We start from the raw sequence: 24,886 nt of genomic DNA, 5'->3' as shown, positions 1-24,886 counted from the left end.
TCTGAATGGTTTGAAAAGAGGAAAAGTGCATGTGAAGAAACCAAAGCAGAAGCGTGCAAGCTGCGGGAACATGCTGAAAAAGAGCACAGGGCCCAACATGCAAAGTTAATGCCACATGTGCTGCGTCATTATCAGTTTAGAGGGTTTGACATTTTATGACATGCATTTATTTGCCTTTTTTTCCCCAAAGGTTAGACAGATTCAGTCAGAGATGGGCTGAGTGTTTCCATCTGCTTCCAGTCTTTATAGCGCGCCACCTGGAAGTGGTGTCCTCATGTTTTAAATATTAGAGAAGCCTATTGATCTTCTCGTTTAACTTGCAACAAGATGATAAGCGTGTGTGTTGTATTCAGATGGTCCCGATGTTGTAATTCAAATTGTTGTGGACAGAAAACTGAGATGATCTCGAAGCAACAAGTGCTGCAGCTTTAAAGAGAGATCCTGACTCCACAGGCACTAAAGTGATAGTAATTGGACTTTTCACTAAAAAATCATTGTCAGTAAACAAAGCGCTTCACAAAGGAGACTGAGTCTTGTCTTCACGCTGTGCTGCAGCCAATTAGCTCAGTGAAGAAGCAGCAAACGGCTTCAAGGTATTTTTTGACTCGAGCAAACAAGATGCAGCAGTTTTGTTTTGAATCAAATACGACCTCCATGCATGAGCTTGTGGGACCAAGCTGAGGGAGAAGGTTTCACTCCTCACATGCAGTAAGTGAATCCTCTTCTCTTTTTAACAGTCTTTAACAATGAAATGCTCATTCTGGACTTCATGTGTCAGCTGCTGCTCTAATCCATAAGTCGGTACCTGCATTTATTAGGTGTGTGTGTGTAATGGATCCAGTTGCCAGCAGGTGGTGTAGAGGGTGAAAATAGACACTTACAAAGAAAGGAGGCATCAGGCTGTGGATACACTGGATATCTTATACCTGGTTATTTGAATTGGTGGTTGTAATTTAGAAAATTAGTGTTCAAAATTATTGTCAGTAAATAGATTCATTGTGCAAGTACACATTACACCGCTTTAGTTTTTCCTTTGCATCCTTCTTGTTTTTAATCTACTGACAGTTTTGCTCCATGAATCTGAATGAAAATGATTATCAAATTAATTTATTATAATAGAAAGAAAGCTTTGAACCATTAGATTAGTTTTCACACTCTGTCAGCTCGTGCATGAGTGTGTGTGTGACGTGTGTGTCTGCAGGTGAAGCACCTCTCAGCTGCATGATGTGTGTGTGTGTGTTCTGCAGTGGAGTGTGTGAGCTCTCTCATCTCTCTCTCTCTCTCTCTCTCTCTCCCCCCCTGCAGCAGCAGCATGGCGCCGTGTTTTTACACCGGGTGATTTTATTCTTTGCGCTCTTGTCTCCATCTGTTTACTCGGGCCGCTCTTTACTGACTTGACTTGTGGCTGTGAGTGGACATTAGAGGAGAAGTCATGTCAGTGGCAGCTGCGACTCTTCTGCTCCTGCTCTGCTCCATGTGTGATTCTCTGGACGCTGACTGGGAGTTTGTGGAAACTAATTTTACGGACCTCAGTGATGCAATCGATTACAAGGATCCCTGCAAAGCTGGTACAGTGCAATTCACCTCGTCACCTCCGTGTAGTGGGCTATTATTAGTGGGATTATTTTTAGTTCTAAATTGATGATGCAAATGTATCTTAAATACAAATATTTAGGCCACATGCAAAAATAACCTCCCTATTTCATTTTGTCTTAATGATGAACTGTCACAATTAATTGATGACTAGTTGTTATAATGAGAACATAGAATGTTGTTCTCAAGTAAAAGTAACAAACAGATTCCAAACAATAAAAAAAAAACACCTCATTCAAGAAGAAAAAGTTTTGCATTATTGGTTTTATTTATAGGTCAAATGGGTATTCAAAATGTGATGAATTTTATATGTTAAATATGTAACGTTATCAGTGATAAAGGTGGATCACATTGATCCAGTTTTAGCTGACGAATGACATTGTGTTGTCATGACGTGCTGCAGGGAAACGTGTCTGAGATCTATTACTGCAAAATCTATACGTTCATAATAAATATAGTATATTTCTCATTAACGTTTAATTATTGCCATGCAACTTAATCTTGGTTTAATAAGTCAAACAAGTGAAGCCTTGGTTGGGACCAATAATCACTCATGTGATTTTTACATTAGTGGCAATACTGCACAGTAAAACCCTATTATAAAATACTGCACATTACTTTGACCTCAGAAGAAGTACAGCAGCAAGTATTACATACATACTAGTACATTAGTATACTTTAATTGTTGGTTAGTTTCATTTCAACAATGCATCATATTTTATGAGCTGCTCATGTGTTTTGTATGTGAATTATTGATCTTCTGTCAAGTAAAAAGTTAAAAGTAAATTATTTGGAGTATGAAGTAGTTTAAAATGGACAAAATCTAGTACAAGTATCTCAGAATGATGTACTTGAGTAAATGTACTTAGTGACATTCCACTGTTGGTCAGGGTTAGTTTTATACATACGAGTATTTTTAAAGTAAAGTGTCAGTAAAGTACATGAATATATTAATTAAACATTATATTGATAATGGTTATGCAGATATAAAGGTACTGATGATAATAATATTTAAATGGTACGAAGTTGTCAGTGTCTCTGATTCTTTGAATTTTCTGCCTCCTCTTGTGAAAAAAGGAAAATACAACATTTTGAATTTCCCTCATCAAGCACATGAAACAGTAACGCTGGCTATCAGGGGGCCTCCAGCTGCTCAGGGTTCCTTTTTTCCACTTGTAACTTCTGAAACTCCAGAAAACACACCGCTCTCCTTCTCTGAGGCAGTTGCCTGGAGACTGGGGGTCATTGAGGCCGTGCCAGGGCCGTTCTTGGCTGGCCGCCGGTGAAATCCCTTTGGCTTCAGGGCATGGGGTGCACACTGCAGGGGTGACAGTCATTTACAGTCACCCTTTGCATGAGTGAATTCACTTCAAAGGCCGACACAGGGCCTGCTATGTCTTTTCATTTGTACATTCAAAGGCTGTTACATCACAGGGCTAAATGAGGTATTTAATGGGAAAGACCGCAGTGGGCTGCTCGGCCTGACGGGCACAATATGAGATCCTGATTCATGTGAGGTGTATGTTTGAAATGATGGAAACCAAATGTCAGTTCCCTGGGAGGGGGAGAGGATTATTCAATCATCACGACGCACATTAGAGGATCTAAAACTAGCAACTGAGGCTCTAATGACTGGTGAAAAAGATATTGACTTTGGTTTTCCATATTCAACACAGTCTGTTAGAGCCAGAAACCCAAATTGTGTCAACGTTTTGTTTTGTTTGATTTGTTATATTTGCTCACTCTTGAACTTGTAGCTTCCACTTTCTGTGCAACACTGCTGAATAAAGTACTGCATTAATGCATCTCTCTTTGTAAAAGCACGCACAGCAAATCAGTGGTTAAAGACACGTGATGATGTGAAATGTTTTCAAATCATCTGTGAGTTCAGATTAGGTTTTATGTTTCCAACACACTGAACTTCAAAGAAATGAGAAGTGTGTATTTGGGGAAATGACACATTACTTTCTTGCTAAGATATGGATTAGAGGACTGATACCACTTTAATGTGTGTCCAGTAAATATGATTTGTTATCAACACATGTATACAAACTATTATGAAGGACGTGAAGTGCCAAAGCCAATCTGCAGCCAGGAGACAGTTTTTAAAACTTAATTTAGCAAAACATTTAGCAGAAAAGCTTTGTCTCATTATTAGGCACTTTGTATAAAATAATAAATTATTGACATTTATCTAGAGTTTCTTTATTTTAAATGAATTCCTGCTGTGTGCTCATCTGTCTGCATCAGCTGCCTTTCTGGGAGACATTGCTCTGGATGAAGATGACCTCCGCATGTTCAGAGAGGTCCGCAGCCTCCAGCCCAACCGAACACACTCAGGTAACAGAGCTGCAGTGACGTTATTCATCTGTGAAGGTTCTTCACGTTCTTCATAGAGACACTAATCAATGCAGATCTCCCGTCTTTACAGGCAACAGTTCCACCTCCAACGAGAGCATCAGGAGTAAAAGAGCGGCAAAGGGGATCCTCCGTCGTCTGAGGAGAGCGGCCACCTCCAGGGCCGAGCGAGTGTGGCCCGACGGCATCATACCGTATGCCATCAGTGGGAATTTTAGTGGTGAGTTCTGAAGTGAAACAACCGATAACTCCTTTCGTCCGCGTCGTGCTCGTTGCCATGTGTGGTTTTGACCACCTGGAGCTGTCAGACTCTTAATGCAGAGTTTCCTTTCAGGCAGTCAGAGAGCCATTTTCCGTCAGGCGATGCGTCACTGGGAGAAACACACTTGCGTAACCTTCACTGAGAGGACGACCGAGGAGAGCTACATCGTCTTCACCTACAGGCCGTGTGGGTGAGTCGGACGATCATTACAATGTGGAAATCAAACACCAGACTCTCATCAGCTTTCTTGTATTCAGACAGTAAAATGTATGAGCACAAAATTCACAAATCCAGTGAAAATTAAATCTGACTCTGCACAGCTCCAAAGAACATTTTGAACAACCCTTAGCTGGTTTTAGTTTGTTTTTTCCAGCCCCACATCTGTTTGGGTTCACTCTCTGCTCTCAAACAGCTGTTTTCTAGGGGAAAAAACTCCAAATATCCAGTAAATGCTTCCTTGTCAGCACCATACCAGACAAATTAAGTTAGCTAAAGTTTATGTTGTCTCAATCTGTGCGGGGCATGTAAATAAGTTACTGTTCACCAAATCAACTCTATGGAGAAAATGATGTCAGTGTTTATCACTTGTTTCCACTGCCTCCACATGCCTGAAAATCTGAGCTAGTAAATAAGGTTTAAAAATGGAACCATCCCTCCATCATCCATACGTGATTTATCCCTTTAAATCCTGCACTAACTAGAACTAACCTTAGCTGCACCAAATTACACACACTCATAGATTTCAGTCCTCTCAATATGTCAGATACATTTTTTCATCAAGTTCCATGAATTATTCTGTAAGAAATTGGTGAAAATGTCATAAAACACCTTCTACAATGCTAAAGAAAGTGATAGAAGAAAACTCTAACACTGGATCTGTCCCTTTGTCCGGATCTGCGCCAAATTTGAATGACTTCTTTCTTGGCCTGTGTCCCGTCGTTCCACCAGTTTTGTGAAAATTCATTTCGTGGTTTTGGCATAATACTGCTGACAAACTACAAACAAACCTCCTTGGTGAATGTAATAAATGGAGCAAGGCTGCCTGGATCTAAATTACCTCAGAGAATCCAAAACTTCATAACCAAACCTGTTGTGTGAAAATGATCTGTAGTCAAGGAGCTTCAACTTGCAAACAACCCTTTCCTTTAATATGAGCAGGAAAGAGTCAGTTCTTGTTCTTTAGGTGCTGCAGGATGTGGCCCTGAACAGTGTCGCCCCCTGCAGGTGTTGCTCCTACGTGGGGAGGAGAGGCAGCGGCCCCCAGGCCATCTCCATAGGGAAGAACTGCGATAAGTTTGGCATCGTGGTGCATGAGCTCGGCCACGTGATCGGCTTCTGGCACGAACACACGCGCCCGGACCGTGACGAGCACGTAAGCATCATCAGAGACAACATCCAGCCAGGTACTGTTACCGAGGTGAAGACGTGTGAATGGACGTGTGTGCTCACCTTCCGATTTGTCCAGTGACTCTCTGTGTGTGAGCAGGACAGGAGTATAACTTCCTGAAGATGGAACCGGGCGAGGTCAACTCACTGGGGGAAGTGTACGACTTTGGCAGCATCATGCATTATGCAAGGAACACATTTTCCAGGTTGGTGTATGAGGCTTTAATATCCTTCACATGTTTATGATGTGTTGAAGGGAGAGTGAGGATTTCATCACTTTTATTTTCTCGCTTGTGGGAATGCAAGCTGTATTTTTAGCTCAACTCTGGTTCACATTCATAGGACATTTAACTGCTCCACTGGGGCGATTAGTGGATGAATGCCTTGCTCAAGAGTCAAATCATTTAGCACTGGTGAGTCACTCTGTCCACCACTTCTTTATATTTGACCGGTGGGACTTTTACACCACTACTGCTGACTCAATCATCCATCAACCAATTCAAATATCCATCAATTCATTCATCCATCAATTCATCCATTTATCCATCAATCCATTAGTTCATTCATCAATTCATCAATTCATCAATTCATCAATTCATCCATCATCCATCAATTCATCAATCCATTAGTTCATCCATCAATTCATCAATCCATTCATCCATCAATTCATCAATTCATCAATTCATCAATTCATCAATCCATTCATCTATCAATCCATTTATCCATCAATCCATTAAATAGATAAGACAACAATAAAAGAAAGTTAGGTAATAAAAGACACAGAATGAAAGACTCTCCCTCTCTGTGCTGCGTCCTCAGCTGAGCCTCGACCCTGACCTGGTGTTTGTCTCTTTATTCAGCTCAGCCAAACAAGCTCCATAGGAGACCTCTGGGATTTGGTCCTGTATTGTCACAGAAATGGTTTCACACTAGTCTCCTTTTCATTTCTGTCTCGTGCATGTTGTTGCCCTGTTGCTTCTCTCTGCGCTTTGTTGTTCTTTTTTTTTTTTTTTAATACCTCGATCACCGCTTTGCCGGTCTGGGTCATGGAGGCAAGCCAAGCTAAATAAAGGCCTGGCAGTTCAGGCTTTGTTGAACAATTTGGGCTGGAGTGGCCTTTTTCTACTGGCATTCAGGAGCGGGCTCCACTGAGCCGGCTGGCACCGGCCAAAGGCCCCATTCAGGGCGCTCTGTTTGCACATGCCTGTCATTCATGGGCGCATCACCATGGGAACTGAGCAAGAGTGAGCCCCGAAAACCCAGCGAGAGATTATCAGAATCAATAAAGTATCAAGGTGCCGAAACAGAAGTCGGATCTAAAAAAAACAAACCCTGCACGCCAAGCGGGTTCTGTCTGAACCAAACGTCCCTCACTCTAGATGGCGTTGTCTCTTTCTTCTGCCTTAATTGATTTTTGAGTCGTCAGTTGAATAAACTGCTCACGTTTGTGATTTGTCCCAAACAGAGGAATCTTCTTAGACACGATCTTGCCCCGTTACGATGTGAACGGAGTCAGGCCCCCGATTGGACAGAGGACCAGGCTCAGCAAAGGGGACATTGCACAAGCTCGCAAACTCTACAAATGTGCAAGTAAGATACATATGATGGGCAGAAAAAGAAATAGGTGTGGGGACAAACCACACTCCATATCTAATGCATTTTATCTATGTTGTTTATATTGTGATATATTGTGCGTAAGGTGTTCTGTTTTACTTTATTACTTAATTTTTATGCATCAACCAGAAGTACCACTTGTAATTTTATTGTATTTTGTACAATACAATGACAATAAAGACATTCCATTCTATTATATCCATCAGAGATCATGGACTTTGATTTGTTTTTAGGCTTCATCATTTTCAATGTAATTTTTGTCTCATGACTGAATATAAAAAGATCTAAATCTTCTAAATGTCAAACTGAAAAGAAAAAAAAGTTTAAAACCTCTGTTGGTCATTCTGCGATTTGAATGTGTTGCTGTGACAGAGTGCGGCGAGAGCCTGCAGGACAGTTCTGGAAACTTCTCATCTCCTGGTTTCCCCAACGGCTACTCGGCGTACTCTCACTGCGTCTGGAGGATTTCTGTCACTCCTGGAGAGAAGGTGAAACAGGAAAGACGAAGAAGTGAATGCACCTCTTCAGTTTAGAGTGGTCCACCAAATACTGATTGTTCTAAATTACTGTATGAATATCAAAATGTCCTCATATTGTCTGGATGTTGGAGCCTAGAAGCCAAACACAAACTATGTTCTGCTGCTGTAAAAGGTATTTCAGACACGACTTGTCTGACTGAACTGTAAAACGCTGCAGAAATATACATGCAAATAACACTGTAAATAATTAAGATGCCAGTTTAAAAACAGTTGCTTAAACCCCCCCGTCCTCCGTCTGCCCCTCTTCATCCCTGTTTGACTATGTTTCCCACAGATCGTTCTGAACTTCACCTCCATGGACCTCTTCAGGAGTAACTTGTGTTGGTACGACCACGTGGAGGTCCGAGACGGCTTCTGGAGAAAAGCTCCACTGAAAGGTCTCTAACTCAGCGGTAGATCTCTTCTCTTCTCTTCTCTCTCTCTCTCTCTCTCTCTCTCTCTCTCTCTCTCTCTCTCTCTCTCTCTGTCTCTCTCTCTCTCTTCTGTCTCTCTGTTCTCTCTCTCTCTCTGTCTCTCTCTCTTTCTCTCTTTCCTCTCTCTCTCTCTCTCTCTCTTTCTCTCTCTCTCTCTCTCTTTCTCTTTCTCTCTCTTCTCTCTCTCTCTCTCTCTCTCTCTCTCTCTCTCTCTCTCTCTCTCTCTCTCTCTCTCTACAGCTTCAGTGCTGAGTTCAGTTGTGACAGGTTGAGTCATTATTCCCTCACCTTCAGGTCGTTTCTGTGGAGACACACTTCCAGATCCCATCGTCTCCACTGACAGTCAACTGTGGATTGAATTCAGGAGCAGCAGCAGCTGGCTGGGCAAAGGCTTTTCCGCCGTTTATGAAGGTACGTATGTTTTACATTTGATTTCTCTGTATGATGTGAATGTAGAAACACAGAAAACGAGTCTCTGGGTTAGTTAACACTTCTCAACCCCTGTGAAGCCATCTGTGGGGGAGAGGTGACGCGGGACAGTGGCCAGATCCAGTCCCCCAATTATCCCGATGACTACCAGTCCAATAAAGTGTGCGTGTGGAAAATCACAGTGGCAGAGGGCTTCAATGTCGGCCTCTCATTCCAGTCGTTTGAGGTATATTCACTTTTATTGTTACTGGTAAAACTGGAACAACTTTAACATCACTGCAAATGATGAAAAATAGGATTTAACTGTGATATAGAAAATTAAATCTTGTTTATATTTCATGAATAGCCTGTACCTTAGACATTTAGTGTTTTTTGATGAGTTGAGTCAATAATTCAAACTCATAGATTGGTATAAATGGACTCACAGATAGACAGAAGAAACTTATAGATAAGCCACAAAACAGTAATAAAGCAACTTCAATTTCTTTTTTTGAAAAACACTGACTGTAAGATCTTCATCGCAGATAAACCAGGTAGGATGAACACAACGTTTTTTAACTTCCCTCTACACAATAGACTGTTGATAGAAAGTTCTGACGTAGAGTGTGCAACTAATAAAAAAGCGAGGGCACTGCACTGCTATGCTATAAATACAGTATGAATAACAGAATCTAGAACAGCTCACACTTAAATGTTTTTTTTGCTTCGTCCGCAGACTGAGAGACACGACAGCTGCGCCTACGACTACGTGGAGGTGAGGGACGGCGGCTCGGAGAACAGCCCGCTGCTCGGCCACTTCTGTGGCTATGACAAACCGGACGACATCAAGAGCAGCTCCGACCAGCTCTGGCTGAAGTTCGTGTCTGACGGATCGGTCAACAAAGCCGGATTTGCAGCCAACTTTTTCAAAGGTCAGCAGGTTGTTCTTGGTTTGTAGGCAACGATACGGACTGTTTTGGGTTTGCACAGGAAATCCCTATTGTTGATTTGTTTGTATTTTTGCCAGAGATGGACGAGTGCTCCCGACCCGACAACGGTCACTGCGAGCAGCGCTGTCAGAACACGCTGGGCAGCTACAGGTGTGCCTGCGACCCGGGATATGAGCTGGCGGCCGACAGACACAGCTGTGAGAGTGAGTGTAGAGCACAGATACACGCAACAACACATTACTTTACATGTGTTAGAGTGGTGTGACTTAAAATCAAGAAGAAGCAAAGTCTGCAAACTGGATGAACCCTCAACTGGCCCTCTCACTGAAATATAATAAACTTTATTTATTTAGCACCTTTCAAAACGCAGTGACAGAAATAAAACATGTTACCGATGAGAAGAGCGTAAAAACAAGATCAAAATAAAACGTGAAATGATGGAAATAGAGCGTAAGATCAGAACTAGGAGAAAGCACAACTATAAAAATGTCTATATTCATTGCACCCTTTTCATTGGGCCCATCAAGATCAATTGATACTTAAAGTTATAAGTAACATTTCATGTGGTTTCATGCACTTCTCTGGTGCTGATGGTGTTTAAGACATTCATCTCATCTCAAGATTGATTCCCTGGTAGTTTTCTCTTTTACCACAAGAGGGCACCACTCCCCTGCTGCAATTTCCCCCTGACCGCCTCACTGGGTCCATCCAAACAGAATAAAATTGGAAAAACATTTTTTTCTCCTGCAGAATTTGCCACATTCCCTGATTTTTATTTAAAATATTTGTATTTTTTACGCTGTGATTTCAGTTCTGCAACTTCCTATTACATTTTACACACTTTTACTTTATTTCTTTGTTCGACAGCCTGTGATTTAAGAGTTCATTGTTTTCTGCACTTGAACAATTAAAGAAAAACAACAAAATGTAATTTATGTTATGCAAGTGTTTTTCTTTCAGGCTTCCACCACTAAAATCTCTGCTCTCTCCCACCAGCAGCTGCCTGCGGTGGGTTCATCACCGTGCTGAACGGCTCGCTCACCACCCCCGGCTGGCCCAAAGAGTACCCACCCAACAAGAACTGTGTGTGGCAGCTGGTGGCGCCCATCCAGTACCGCATCACCCTGGTGTTCGACGTGTTCGAGGCCGAAGGGAACGATGTGAGTTGACATTCTCAGTGAATAATCAATCATTTGTGCAGAGGGTTTATGTGACGAGTAGATTTCTCCAGAATGCTCCTTGGTAGTAAGTAAAATCTTCTAGTGTTTACCATCAGGTGTGTAAATATGATTATGTGGAGGTGCGCAGCGGCTTGAGCTCAGACTCAAAGCTTCATGGGAAGTTCTGCGGAGCGGACAAACCCGAGGTCATCACCTCCCAACACAACAACATGAGGATTGAGTTCAAGTCGGACAACACCGTGTCCAAGAGGGGCTTCAAGGCTCACTTCTTCTCCGGTGAGTGATGAGGAGTCGAGCATTAGGAAGCACTGAGGAGGGAAATATTCAATTATTATGTTTTTATTATTTTATATCAATTTAACCCAGGCACTTGTCGAACTTTAGGAATATAGCACTTGTGTTTAAAACTGCTGTTTTTATCTTTGAACTGCTTGTATGTGCACACGCGCCCTGAGAAACAAAACTTCCCCTGTGTTTTACAGATGTGGCTGGAATTACATAAATAAACTTGAAAGTTGAAAGATTTTAACACAGACTAATATTCATATGTTGCACAGTAGAAAGTGTGACACCATCATCGCACTGCAGTGACGATGCAGACAGCCGTCTTCAGTTTCTGCCACAAGAATGAAAACACTGTGGTTTGAATAAGTGTGGCGCTTAAAATGAATTTTACTCAAACTGGAAGTTTGGTTTCATCCTTAATGTTTCATTCAAATGACTTATCTACTTTCACAGTCATAATCATTTTTGCTGTATTTACAGTTATTCTACACATTATTTTAATTATTTCCAAAGTTTGGGCCTCTTATGATATAAAAGAAAAATATAGAAATTAATAATAATAGCTCATCTGAAAAGCTACACAGGAACAACTTATTTATGGTTTCATTTAACATTACAATCTGTTGTGGTTTGTATTTTTCTTTTTATTCATTTTCTGGCATCTTTTTCAATGCAGTTCAGCTTATAAGGAAACAGTAATTAAAATTAAAGAGTGATTTTGTGTCCTTTACAAAATTATTGACATAAGAAAAACGCAGGAGATGTTTAGCTGAGATTTGATCCTGGGTTGTCTGACCAGATTCTTCCTTCTTCTAGAAAACAGAAAAAAACCTCTGTGTCCTAAAACACCTTAAATGTTTCCTCATCGTGTTTTGCTGGTCGTCTGCAGCCTGTTGTCACAGATTCACACGTTGTGCGATGGAATCCTGAATTCAAATTGCCTGCATGTCCTCAGATATAGACGAGTGCTCCGATGACAATGGCGGCTGCCAGCACGAGTGCGTGAACACCTTCGGGAGCTACAGCTGTCAGTGCCGCGGGGGCTTCATGCTGCACGATAACAAACACGACTGCAAGGAAGGTAGAGTACGTGTGTCTGCTGTCCATCACCTGCAGGGTTTAAAGGGTCAGTTCACCCAAATCAATACAGACGACGACCAAATGCAGCTTCTCAAGCTGAAGTTAAACTGAACCGCTGGCTTGTGGAAGGCTAAGTGGTATGAAGAGCAGGAAATGTAAAAAATGAGGAATGTGTGAGCAGAGTTTGGAGTCAAATAAGGGTCATTGTGTTCTGAGCTTGTGAAATGATGCATGAATGCAGTTTTTTATATGCACATAAAGTGTTATAAATAATATTTTACAAGGTCACTGAAAAATGAGAGCGATGTCCTTGGAAGTTCAGGTTTTTCTCTTCATTTTGTATCATCCTTCCCTTAAAAATGCCACAAAACTTTGAAAAGTGGGGAAGCATCAGACAGGCCAGAAATATGCATTGTTTATACTGATGTACGCCCCCTGTTGGTCAGTTGTATCACTCACATTTCGCTCACTATTGATGTATTTGTGGACTGATAAAAAAACGCCCCCGTCTCTGGATTGCTTTTGCTCTTTGAATCATTTCTCTCAGACATAGTAGATAATGGATAGATGAAAAAATGGCTATGATGGTGAGTTGTGACTGTATAAGCATCAGGTAATATAACTATAATCGGCCGAGACCAGGGCTCGAGTCAGAGAGTGTGGGCCTCCCCTCAGATTTATCCAGGTTGGCTCAGTTTGTTGATTCTAATGCTAACGGGATTGTTACTTGTTTGCATGGACGCTTAAAGATTGAGTAAAGATGGCCACGTTGCTGTGATCTGAGCGCCGAGCGATGCATCTCTCTTTGTTTTTTGTTTCAGCCGGTTGTGATCATGTTGTGAACAGTGCGTCGGGAATCATCAGCAGCCCCAACTGGCCTGACAGATATCCCAGCAAGAAGGCCTGCACCTGGTCTCTGTCCACAACCCCGGGCCACCGCATCAAACTCGTACGTCAATGCATTTCTCATTCATTTAAACATTAGGGTTGTGATCCAAAATATCATGTCATTCACAGTTTTCCAAAATGGCTGTCAGGTTTTCAACGAGCTCGAGATGGAGGCCCATCTAGAGTGCGCCTACGACCATCTGGAGATCTTCGACGGGCGAGACCCCCGCGCCCCGAGTCTCGGACGCTTCTGCGGCACCAAGAAACCTTCTCCGGTCGTCTCCAGTGGCAACAAACTGTTTCTGCGGTTTTCCTCAGACAACTCGGTGCAGAAAAGAGGCTTCGAGGTTTCATACAGAGCAGGTGGGAGGAAGACACTAGAATTATATTCAAATGGTCCTTTGCAGTAAAGAGTAGACTACAAAAAACACTGTGGCATTTCAACTACGGGTTAGTTCTCTGTCGTGTTTAGAAATCTGCATTCTTTCCTCACTTTTACGAGATCCCAAGTTTTTTTTTTGACCCTCTAATTTTGTGGTTGTGAATTCTCAGGATGTGGAGGGAGCCTGAAAGCCGAGGTCAAGACAAAAGATCTGTTCTCTCATGCACAGTTTGGAGATAACAACTATCCCAGTGGCTCTGACTGTCTGTGGGTGGTCACTGCCGAGAAGGGCTACGGAGTGGAGATCATCTTCCGAGTGTTTGAGATCGAGGAGGAGGCCGACTGCGGGTATGACTACGTGGAGCTGTACGACGGCGCCGACATGAAGTCCCCGCGGCTGGGACGATACTGTGGATCTGGGGTGAGCTTTAAAAATATCAGTCTTTTGTACTAAACGCTGCTCGAAAGTCCTTTTCCCCTGCAACTCTTTCCTTTCCCCCAGGCTCCAGAAGAGGTCTATTCAGCTGGAGACGCCATCATTTTAAAGTTTCACTCTGACGACAGCATCAACAAAAAGGGCTTTCACGTACGCTACACGAGCACCAAGTTCCAGGACACGTTACACGCAAGCAAGTGACTGTGACATGTCGGATCCCAGCCCCAAACCAAAACGGAGACTTCAGCCCTGGCATTTGGCGGAACACGCCCTTTTCCAGACGAGGAGTGGATGCACGGGATCGACACCACAAACACCAGCAGACGCATACTTCACATTCACGTCTGCTGGAGAGTGAAACCACGCAGAGAAATTATAGTTGCACAGGAGGAAAAGTTTGAAGTGACTGTTTTTGAGTCAAATTCAGCCTGTATTGAATGATTGTCATAACACTGTAAAGATATCAAATGTATATATTGTGATATAGTTTGGCTTGTTTTGTTTTTTTACTTTGATGTATTCTATCTATTTCATTTTTCTTTGCTGTAGTTTAGTTTTTCATTGATCAGATGCAGAACATTCCCACACAGTATTTTCCCAGCTTCCTTTTTAAACCATTACTGTGTTTCCAGCTTCCAACAAGTTCTGCTTTTCCTCTGACTCGTGTTTTTGTGCTTTAAATCTCTTTGCAACACACAGTCGGGCGAAGTGATGACAGAGGAAATCAACTCCTCTAACTTGAATCTTTTCTATATTTTGCTTTTACCTCTCAGTAACTTCTGCTTATGTCCCACAACACCAGCTGAAAGTCGTATTTTTGCTTATCGTAGTTGTTTCGCTTGTTAGCTTGCTGCTGTGATGCAGAGGTGACATCACTGTTGGTTGTGGTCACAGGGGGAAAGAGAGGGTTCTTGGTTCGAATCCCGGATTCTTCCTGTGTGGAGTTTGCATGATCTCCCCGTGTGAACGTGCGTTTTCTCTGGGTGCTCCAGCTTCCTCAGTCCAATGGCGTGCAGATTGAGGTTAGCTTGAGACGTTGCATTGACCTTAAGTGTGAATATGTGTTAGTGGTGTTCTGTCTCTGTATGCTGGCCCTGTGACGGGCTGGTGACCTGTCCCGGGGGCATTCTGCTTCTCGGTGTGTCAGCTGGGATTGGCTCCAGTGCCCCTGCAACCCTTAAAGGATGAGCAGTGTAGATAACAGATGGATCATTGTGTTTCCACCTGGTATTAAAGGTTCCCCGGGAAGTTCCCTTGTAAACAAAGTAAACTGTGTCCTGTGTCATAGCTCTGATAAATGAGTTTGATGTATTTTTCTTCATCATAAAACACAGAGCTTTGAACGTTGCATCCATGTTTGCTGGCCTGGAGTCTTCTTCACTGCCTTTATTGTTGTATTGCTGCATTTCTTTAAAGCTCTTGAATAGTAGAACACCGTGAAACTAGGTGTTCATCGTGTCACCTGCTTGCTTGTGTGCATGTATGTAATGATTACACAGGAAGTAACGACTCTGGTGTTTTATTTATCTCCGTGCTAGAATAATAGGAACACTTTGGATAAATCATTCACAAATACTTTTATTAAAAGGTTACCCATATAGTTCTGTGTTTCGTTGTGTGCCACTCAACATGCACCAGACTTTGGATCAACCAGCAGCTGGTGCATTCAATTCTTACTCGTACAAAAAGTACAAAGTAAATGTCCAAAATTACAAAAAATGTGTTCACATATAAAAAGAAAATCAAAAGGCGTGACATTGTTAGAATGACACAATATAATCCACACAAACATGAACAGTACATATGTCGTCAAAAATAAAACCATATGATTAAGAGTCTAACTTGACTCTATTAGTGAATCATGCACAAAAATAAATGATTACAAAATAACCATAATAGCACATAACAGTGAATAACCGTGGAGTTTCACATTCGTCATTGAAGCACAGCTTCTCTGAGCTGAAACGAGTGGCAGTAGATCCAGTCTACTGAACAATGTGTCCTCATTGGACACAGGTCTGATATCAACAAGTATGTATCTAATGCTGTATATTATTAAGTATGATTTCTCTTGTTTTCTGCAGTTTGAATCATGGTTGTTTGGTTTTGCAACTTTACTCTTTTGTTGCCATTTTTCCAGTTCGTTAAATCTTTGGTAAGAAAACTTTGAGAGGCTCGTTTTCATGGACCTTATCCAGGAAGCCTAAGTTGAAGTACGGGTAGAGCGTCTCAGAGAAGTTCTCCCTGAAGGTGTAGAGGTGCGTCATGCTCTCTGCGTTGTAGAAGGACACCAGGCCCCTCTTGTAGTCCAGGTACACCCCGATCTTGGCCAGCGGCTCCTCCAGGGACAGCACAGTCGGAGGGGAGGTGCCTGCCATGTACTGAATCCCATAAGAGAGGGAGAGAGTCCAGAAGCCGTTGGCTGGTAGAGCTTTGATGACTCCCTTCCTGGGCACCGACTCCCGAGCCACCCCCACCGTCCACACCGTGCTGCTGTAGACCTCGATCTCCCAGTAGTGGCGTCCGTGGGTGAAGCCCTGGCTGCCGAGCAGCGACAGGGCAGCGTTGAACCTGTAGGGGTTGTCCTGCACCGTGTGGTTGAAGGTCTGGTAGCGAACGCAGGTGAGGGAGGAGGTCAAGCTGAGCCAAGGGTTGGCCGTGCTGGAGTTGAATGTGATGGCTGCTGGAACTAAAGAAAAGGAGGTTGTAAGATAACAAAAATTTTAAAGATTCTTGTCTCAACAAACTGAAAAACCTACGCTTCAGCTTCAGAAAACATACGGAATACAAAAGGCCCTTTGTAGAGCAACTGATGTTTGACCATTCTGGGCTACTGTAGAAACATGGCAGTGCAACATGGACACGTTTTGGTAGTTTTCATCTGCATTTCTTTGTTAGTTAGCAGGATTATGCAAAAATTACTCCACCGATTTCCATGACATTGTGTGGAGGGGTGAAGCACGGGCCAAAGAAGAACTCATAAAGTCTTGGTCCTGATCCGGATCAGGGGACGGATCCAGGACATTATTTTTCACTTTCTCTAACATTTTCTTTGATTTCTCAGAAAATAATTCATGGATCTTGATGAAAAAAGGTTTAGAGGACTGATATTTATAAGTGTGTGCAACTTGGTGCAGATCCAAATAAAAATCCGGATCTGGAGAATTAATATGTGGTTTCATAAGGGGATTATTGGGCCTCCCTACCTGGGTAGAGGCTTCCTTTCATGGATTTCCACACTCTGTACTGCAGGGGCCCCGCAAACCGACCCTCGCACAGACTGGGCGGCGTAAACGCTGGTTTCTCGAACTTCAGCGCCGGCCTGCTGAGAAAAACCCGTGCAGAAGACCAATGAGCAACAGGGAATAAAAACAGAAACTCATCCAAGATGGAATTGATGTTGGCCCACACTCACCTCTGGAGCAAGACTTTGATGCTCTGAAATGAGACACAGGGAAAACACAGGAAGACAGAGACGGGTGATTAGTTGTGTTGTCTCTGAAAGGAGAGAAAGCTTTTCCCACATTACATCAACGTCTGACCTCACGCTATCCCGCCCTGTGGGATCTCCCTGTGGCTCGGGGAAAGTCCCAGAGCCTTCGCCAGAGTGTGGCCCCCGAGGCTGAACTCAACTCCTTATCCTCCAGATCAACGAGTGAGCTCACTGGCTTACATCCTGTCTGCGCTCACTGTTTTTTTTTCTCACTCTTTTGTCATTAGAAAAGTTACAGCTCTTCAAGCAAGACTCTTAGAGTACAAGCGAACGGACATGATCGCCATGTTTATGGCCTTAAGAGCGGTGTTCAGACCCAAACTGGTCACACCCTGCTCACTTAAATCTTGAATGTTTACGTCGGAGCCTTTTTAACGTTTTGGCACGAAAGAAACATCCATGGACTATATATAAAGCTAACAAACCCCATAATTCACCTCTTGTCTTCTCATGGAAAAAGGTTTCAAATCAAAAGCTCAGCATTTCTCGCCTGAATCATCCCCAAAGCTGACTCATGATGTTGATATCTTCCAGATGGGCTGCATATGCCTCGTATTGGAGGGACTTACTCGCAGCAGAGTGAAGGGGTCCTGCTCCGTCAGCTTGTCCTCGATCTCGTGCACGGCCCCCTGCAGACGGGAGATCTCCACGCACAGCAGGGCCTTGTGCTCGTCCAGGCGGATCAGCTCCCGCCGCTCCTCCGTCTTCAGCTTCACCTGCAGCAGCTTCTCCTCCTGGTACAGGAACTGGTGCAGGTCGCTGAACTGGGCCTCGATGCGCTGCTTGAGGTCGGCGGTGTGATCCTGAGCGGGGGGGAGAGATGATGCACGTTGTCGGTGGGAGCCAAAACTTGATATTTAACGAGGATAACAGCGAAAGCATGGAATCCAGAAGAATTTAAGAAACTGAAATCTTGTTTTTTTTTAGCATTCTTTCTCACCTTGAGCTTTTTGACCTCGTCCTCAGCTTCTCTGTCACACTGCAGCGCTGTGTTGAGCTCAATTTTCAGGGAATCCATGGAGCTGTTCAGAGACGCCTGAGGGGACAGAGACATTATCAACATCCCGCATTGCTGAGCTGTTTCTCACTCTACTCCATTCATTGTTGTGTCTTTACTGGCCTGTTGTTTTGCTGTTTTGCTGCTCATGCACATAAGAAACAGTCATAGCACCAGTGTTCCCTTCAGATTAGAGGGATTGGTTTGTGGTAAACTCATTGTGCACTAGAGACTTGAGTAACTTCTTCAAAAGTTACACCGCTACAAAAACAAATCAACAGAGGGAAATCTAGTTTTAAATGAATTGTTCGCAATTGTTATATATATTATATAGAATGTGTTAAAATTAAGTTGTGATAATTAAAGGCATTGGAGAGAGAGAGAAAGGACAAAGACCGTCATTAATATGATGCACAAGTACAAAATGAAAACTTCCTGAGAGTCAATAAATCATTACTGCTCCACTAAGTGTTGTAGAAACATTTCCATGAAATTTAACTTCTGAAGTCAACGCTCACTCACCCTGTACTTCAGCTCTGCCTCCTGCACGCACACCATGGTGTGGCTCCTGTGCTCCTGGGAGACTCCACACACCAGACACACCAGCTCCTGGTCCTCCTCGCAGTACAGCTTCAGCTCCTCTCTGTGTCGGCTGCAGCGGGGGACCGGAGCAGGGGCCCGCTCTGCCACCGCAACATCCGCCAGGCGGGCTCCACTCCCACACTCGTCCAGACCATGACAGTAGCTCTCCACTATGTTGGCAACGATGCGGTTGGGCCTGTAGCACTGTCCGGGGTACACCTTCCTGCACTGAGGGCAGGAGCCTGTGCCCCCCTGCCCGGGGCCCCGGGGACCCGTCCAGTAGCCCTCGATGCACCCCTGGCAGAAGGTGTGATCGCAGGGCAAGGAAACCGGCTGCTTGAAAAGATCCAAGCAGATGGAGCAGGTCAGGTCTCTGCTGATTCTGTGTGCTGAGCTCTTGGTGACTTGTCCGGAGATGGGAGGCTGACGCAGCTTTTCCATCGCTGTCTGTACAGCAAAGTCTCCTTCCTTTGACTTCCAACTCTTCTTGTCTGGCTTTAGTCCCTGGTTGAGTTTTTCCAGGTTCTGCAGATACACTGTCTGGATTTTCTTCACTTCTTTCTGATTCTTGCTCATTCCTTTGCCTTGATTGTTCTCCTTTGTCCTGAATGTACAGCTGGACCTTCTTCGTCTTTCCCCTCCTGCAGAGTGTGGCCGCTCTCTTTGGCCTCCGGTCTTCCTGTTGACTGTGGGGAAATGGAGGGGGTGGTGCAAAAGCAGCCTGAGCCTCTCACATCCTCCGCAGATAGTGAGGGGATCTCAATGGGGCCCCCCCTTTTCCTTCCAGAGTGACATCACATCTTAGCCAGGAAGCCGAGGCGGATCATGGATATTCTATCCCTGGTGAGTTTGTGTAGAGTCTGAGCTCTAACTCTGCGAAAGTCCTGCTTCGCTGAACTCTTAATCTGATGCAGAGTCACGACACAAAAATGTAAATCCATTTTATGTGACTTTGAGTGTGTGTGTGTGTGTGTGTGTGTGTGTGTGTGTGTGTGTGTGTGTGTGTGTGGGTGGGTGGGTGGGTGGGTGGTGTGTGTGTGTGTGTGTGTGTGTGTGTGTGTCTAAATGCACAAGTGCTGTAAACAGTAACAGATTTCCTGCTTCTTTTTATGGCAATGCCCTCCTCCCTTTAAGTAATCATTGTCCATGAAAGTAAACAAGGCCATTAAGAGAGTTACACAAAGAAAGAAAACGTCCAGCAGGAAGAAATCTCCATCATAGAAAATGACCAATCCTGCAGACATCCTGTGGTTTCCCCATCGAATTATTCTAACAGATATTTACAGCTTGTTCCCCGAGGGCTGGGACAGCTGTCCAGGAAACAAAGCACATCCTGTTATACTTGGTTTTTTAACTTTATTCAAAGATGAAAATAGTCCAGAAACATATGAGCATATGTTTGAATATCACATGATGTGACAACGAGCTAATCACACCTCAACACACACACGCACGCACGCACACGCACGCACGCACACGCACGCACGCACACAGTTAAACACAGACAAGCTGTGATTATGGACTGCAACATAATCACAGGTTAGAAAGTAAAGTTAAATTATAGTTAGTTAAGTTAAAAATGGATGCGAGAATGCGTGTGTGAGAACAAGACAGAGAGAGAGAGAGAGAGAGAGAGAGAGAGAGAGAGAACACAGTAACATCTTGTGGAGTGTAATCATTTGGTTTTTTAGGAAGAGACGTTTATTTACTTCAGACTCCATGTCCCGACTCTTTGTTAAGTTATTGACAGTAGTGACATCTGGTGTCTAGAGTGAAAACCTACATCGCTGCTCGTTTTTTAAAAGAGAATTCTGGATCTGTGGCTGCAGCTGAGTCTCAGGAGGCCCAAGAAGGAAATGGTTGAACTCTGAATTCGCTTCATGTCTGTGGTGATGAACATTTCCAGACGTGAAGCTCTGGACAGCAGCTTGTCTCAGCTGACTCGCCACCTCAGCTCGGGGTGAAGCCTTATTATTTTTATTCAGTGCAAATTTTGCAAATACATAAATGATATGTGTTTTTATTTGTGTTTATTCTTTTCAAATGAAGTCTGGTTTCAGGATGAAAAACATCACAAATCACAAATGGGGTTTAAAAGGTTGTCTTTGGTTCAGAAGTCGCAGAATATCGATCAATGTAAGAACTCCTAATGAATATTAATAATAAAGTATAATATATACTATTATAATATCACCTAATTGGGTAGTGACAGTATAATTCTTTGGTAAGGACGGGTCATGTTAGTCGTTGTGTTTATTGTATCCCAAGTCGACAAACATGTACAAACTGATAAGTTGGACCCTTCAAAACCAACCGTTTCAATATACCTGCAATAAATCGTGTTAGATACATTTTATGATGTAGGTGCGGCGCATTAGTTAAGATTACTTTTATCTGCTGTATTTAACATTTAGTGAGTTTTTATTGGGGGGCACAGGATGTAATTAACCTGTCACCTTCAGTGTTCCCTAATAAAAAATGACCATAACAGCATCTTCAGAGCCGCTCACTTCTGCTCACACATAATTAACACTAGAGACGGATTAGGAGTGTTGAGTTAATTAAAATGTGGCATTAGAATAACCGGTAAGCCTCGTGGGTTTGAGTGGGGTGCAGCAGAGGGTAAATGGTTCTACTACACGTCCTCAGTAACATACAGTTTGAAAAAGAAAGTTAAAAGATTTCCAGGTCCATCTATTAGTTAGTTAGTTAGTTAGTTAGTTAGTTTGTTTGTTTGTTTGTTTGTTTGTTTGTTTGTCAGCAGGATCATGCAAAAACTACTGAGCGGATTTCCATGAAACCTGATGAAGGGATGGGACATGGACCAAGAAGAAATCCTTTACATTTTGGCATGGATCCTGACGAAGGGGCAGGTTAAGTCATTTGTTACATCATCCCAGAAAATATTTATGTCTCTTGATGAAAAAACTAATCTGGCATATTTAGGGGACAGATATCTGAGCAATCAGGTGCCACTCGATGGAAGTTAAGGGCCTTGGCAGCGGTAGGTGCTCTACTGAGTGCCATTAAATAAATTGATGTTTGTTTTTTTTAAACGGCAATTGGAAACACAACTGCATTTTGTTTTGCTGGAGATGAATTGAGAGCAGCGGTGCAGAGAGAGGGATGAAAAGAGGAAGGAGAAGGAGATTAAAAAAAATTGTTATTTCAGGTAAACTTCTCATTGTCCCTGTTTTTACCAGGTTTTTTACATATGAAATCCTGCAGTTTCTTATCAAACATGGACACAGACATGCTACAATACTTTATTGTGTAGTTGTATTTATTGGGAAGTCTGCACAGATTTTAATATTGTCCCTTGTATAATATTTTTGCTTTGTGTTTGTACCTTTGGGGGGAAAGAATGATAAGAGCAAACATTTAATGTCCCCTGTGCTATAAAGCTGCATAAATTCATCTCTCCAAATCCTGATATATAGAGTTTAACTGTACGTTTAAGTCTGGGGTTTAACATGTTTTCTTTCAAGGTCATGCTCCTGTCTCTCTTCATGCAAACAGATGAGCAGCAGTGGATGTTTTTGTGCCACAGCTGGAAACAAAGTGTGAATACGTGCACAAACATGTGCAGCCGTGCGTGTTATCAACAAAAAAAAAAGAAGAGGAAAAATGCAACATTTATGAGGAAAGAGAGAAAATAAAAGAAATCAGCTTTCACAGATGCACACACATCTGCACCAAACACGCACCCTCAATTAAACCCTGAGCTGATGTGTGAGGCACCAGGGAAACTGGAGGCTCTCTGGAACTTGTGAGGCTAAAAATAACTGCAGCGTCTGCAGGAGCGAGACAGACCTGTAGGAAGATAAGAGGCACAAGGGCAGACTGTACCGAAATATTGAATTTCTCCAGTTTTGTTATGAGGGCTGCAACAGAGGGAAAGACATTAAACATTTCTGAATCAGTCTCTGACAACGTTAGCTCAAGCGATTTATAATTAACTGTCTGACAAGTACATATTTGATAGTTCAGCTATGTGAGGACAGCATCGGTCAGTCCACCACTTTGGTCGAGTTTTAAAATATCTCAGCAACTTTGGGATGGAATGTTATGAAACTGGGTTGGGAGATTCATGTTCCCCAGAGGATGAAACCCACGCACTTTATCCTGCAGCTATAGACTTGGTTTTGTTTGAAGGAACATGGACTTTTGGGATACCAGAGAATTTGCTCATAGCATACATGCCTACCCTGTTTAAATAACACCAGCAAATAATATTGAGTTTCTATAGCAGTGTAAATTTCATCTAGACTAAGATATCATATTTTGAGCCCCTGTTCACAATCCTCATCATTTCTTTTTGGACTTTCTGAACATGGTTTTCCTTTTTAAAGCCGGAGATGTTCCCCAAACATCACCATCATCCTTCCTAAGCACCGAGGGACATTTCCTATCAGAACGAATACATCTTGGAGAAAGTGAAGAACATCTTCCTTCATGCAAACCTTCTCGTGACTTGGGAGCAACAACTATGAATAATTTTGGGATTTAAAAATGAAACAAACCATGCACAGCAACGTGCACATTTCAGAGCTAATGCTGCAGCAAAGCCCGGAGCAATTTCGATACCTTAGAAAGATGAAGAAAATGGAGAAAATAAAACGAGCTGAAAAAGATCCAACCATCTTTTTTTCCTGTCTCTTCCTCCCTGTTGGTCTTTATTTCCTCTCGACAATAAAAAAGTCCTCTTCCTCTTCCTCACGACTGTCATAGAATTTGAGAGGAGGCACTTTACCAGAAGCAGAGGCAGTGTGGGACCGATTCTGGGGCAGCTTCCTGCATATTCATTTACCTTTCAAGTCAATGTGAAACCATGGATGGAGACAGATGCACGGTACAAAGTGTGTCCTATGTGTGGTTTCAAAAATTAAAGGAAATTTAGCAGCACGATGCCATTTCAACTCAGTGCAGTGTCAGTACATTGCAACTAAAGCCTGTTTATCCAGAGCTTTGCACAGGCAGTGGCTGTTGGACAAATAGAGGACGACTCACTGAAGTCCAGCCAGTTACTAATTCTCTGTTTGATGTGTATAATCAGCCATATTTTACAGAGGGAACTGTGTGAGAATAATCCTGTTTTAAAAAGCGCCAGGTGTTGAATAAGCACCTTAAACCTCGCGAGGCTTTTCATTAACGTCTCCTGAGAATGCACCACCAGGCATTTTCATTCATTTTGTCCTGCTTTGTGTGGAACAAAGTGAAGGATCATGCTTCATTTTCCGATTCCTAATTTTCATTTCAAATACTTCACTTCATGTTAAACGTACCAGAGGCACCAAATGTGGGCTGCACTCCCCCAGACCCTCCCTATAGCTGCCTACTTTCACCCACGGCCTCGCTTCTCTATATCTTTATATAATAACGTGGAAAGCCCTGGTTAAGGCAAAGAATAAGCCGAAGAAGAACAAGGTGAAGAAGAAGAAGAAGAAGGCAATGAAGAAGAAGAAGCCGTAGAAGAAGAAGAGGGTGAAGAAGAAGAAGAAAGTGAAGAAGGTGAAGATATTGGTGAACAAGACTGCAAAGAAGAAGTCGAAGAAGAATTAGACAAAGAAAGTGGTGAAGAAGATGAAGAAGAAGGCAAAGACGAAGAAGACGAAAAATAAGAAGAAGATAAAGAAGATGAAAAAGAGGATGAGAAAGAGGATGATGATGATTAACCTAAATCCACCCTAATGTTTTACAGACAGCAGCACACGATAAATTTAACATCTTAACGCACTGAAATAAATTATCTCTCAAACTAGAGTGCTGTGAATGTTCTTCCTCTAAAACATAATTTGGGCATTTTTTTCCTATAAAATAAGTAAAACCTGTCCACTGACAAGAAAATGCCACATCAGTTTGTCCTTGGGTAAAAGTGGGGGAAACTGTTCATAAAATCCACATGAGTGTGTGTGTGTGTGTGTGTGTGTGTGTGTGTGTGTGTGTGTGTGTGTGTGTGTGTGTGTGTGTGTGTGTGTGTATGAGACACTGTCATCCTGTTTAATTTCCTCGGAGAGTCTCGTCTGAGTTTGGAGCTGC

At 42.9% G+C, this 24,886-nt stretch overlaps 2 protein-coding genes across 4 annotated transcripts; one reads left to right on the top strand and one right to left on the bottom strand.

The window, feature by feature from the left end:
- Nucleotides 1-1,285: 1,285 nt before the first annotated feature.
- Nucleotides 1,286-15,131, top strand: LOC118125450 (bone morphogenetic protein 1). Of its 2 annotated transcripts, none has more exons than XM_035184018.2 (20): nucleotides 1,286-1,568; nucleotides 3,844-3,933; nucleotides 4,025-4,171; nucleotides 4,286-4,403; nucleotides 5,438-5,616; nucleotides 5,700-5,805; nucleotides 7,065-7,189; nucleotides 7,586-7,701; nucleotides 8,027-8,129; nucleotides 8,460-8,576; nucleotides 8,675-8,820; nucleotides 9,310-9,505; nucleotides 9,601-9,726; nucleotides 10,523-10,683; nucleotides 10,800-10,980; nucleotides 11,945-12,070; nucleotides 12,891-13,018; nucleotides 13,107-13,320; nucleotides 13,510-13,760; nucleotides 13,842-15,131. In XM_035184018.2, the coding sequence occupies exons 1-20, from the start codon at nucleotides 1,433-1,435 to the stop codon at nucleotides 13,974-13,976; spliced, it is 2,901 nt and encodes a 966-aa protein (XP_035039909.1). In that variant the 5' UTR covers nucleotides 1,286-1,432; the 3' UTR covers nucleotides 13,977-15,131. The 2 variants fall into 2 exon arrangements, with proteins under 2 accessions (XP_035039909.1, XP_035039908.1); XM_035184017.2 differs by having other exon boundaries at nucleotides 10,520-10,683.
- Nucleotides 15,132-15,335: 204 nt separating this feature from the next.
- On the bottom strand, nucleotides 15,336-19,810 carry trim69 (tripartite motif containing 69). 2 transcript variants are annotated; one of them, XM_035184022.2, is made up of 6 exons: nucleotides 18,788-19,810; nucleotides 18,209-18,304; nucleotides 17,838-18,071; nucleotides 17,191-17,213; nucleotides 16,982-17,097; nucleotides 15,336-16,464 (listed from the first exon to the last, which is right to left on the bottom strand). In XM_035184022.2, the coding sequence occupies exons 1-6, from the start codon at nucleotides 19,421-19,423 to the stop codon at nucleotides 15,920-15,922; spliced, it is 1,650 nt and encodes a 549-aa protein (XP_035039913.1). In that variant the 5' UTR covers nucleotides 19,424-19,810; the 3' UTR covers nucleotides 15,336-15,919. The 2 variants fall into 2 exon arrangements, with proteins under 2 accessions (XP_035039913.1, XP_035039912.1); XM_035184021.2 differs by having other exon boundaries at nucleotides 16,982-17,100; nucleotides 18,788-19,809.
- Nucleotides 19,811-24,886: the final 5,076 nt, after the last annotated feature.

This window comes from Hippoglossus stenolepis, chromosome 18, assembly GCF_022539355.2.
Source record: "Hippoglossus stenolepis isolate QCI-W04-F060 chromosome 18, HSTE1.2, whole genome shotgun sequence".
Lineage (NCBI taxonomy): Eukaryota > Metazoa > Chordata > Actinopteri > Pleuronectiformes > Pleuronectidae > Hippoglossus > Hippoglossus stenolepis.
Note: the sequence above shows the minus strand (reverse complement) of the source record. Positions and strands in the feature narration are given on the sequence as shown.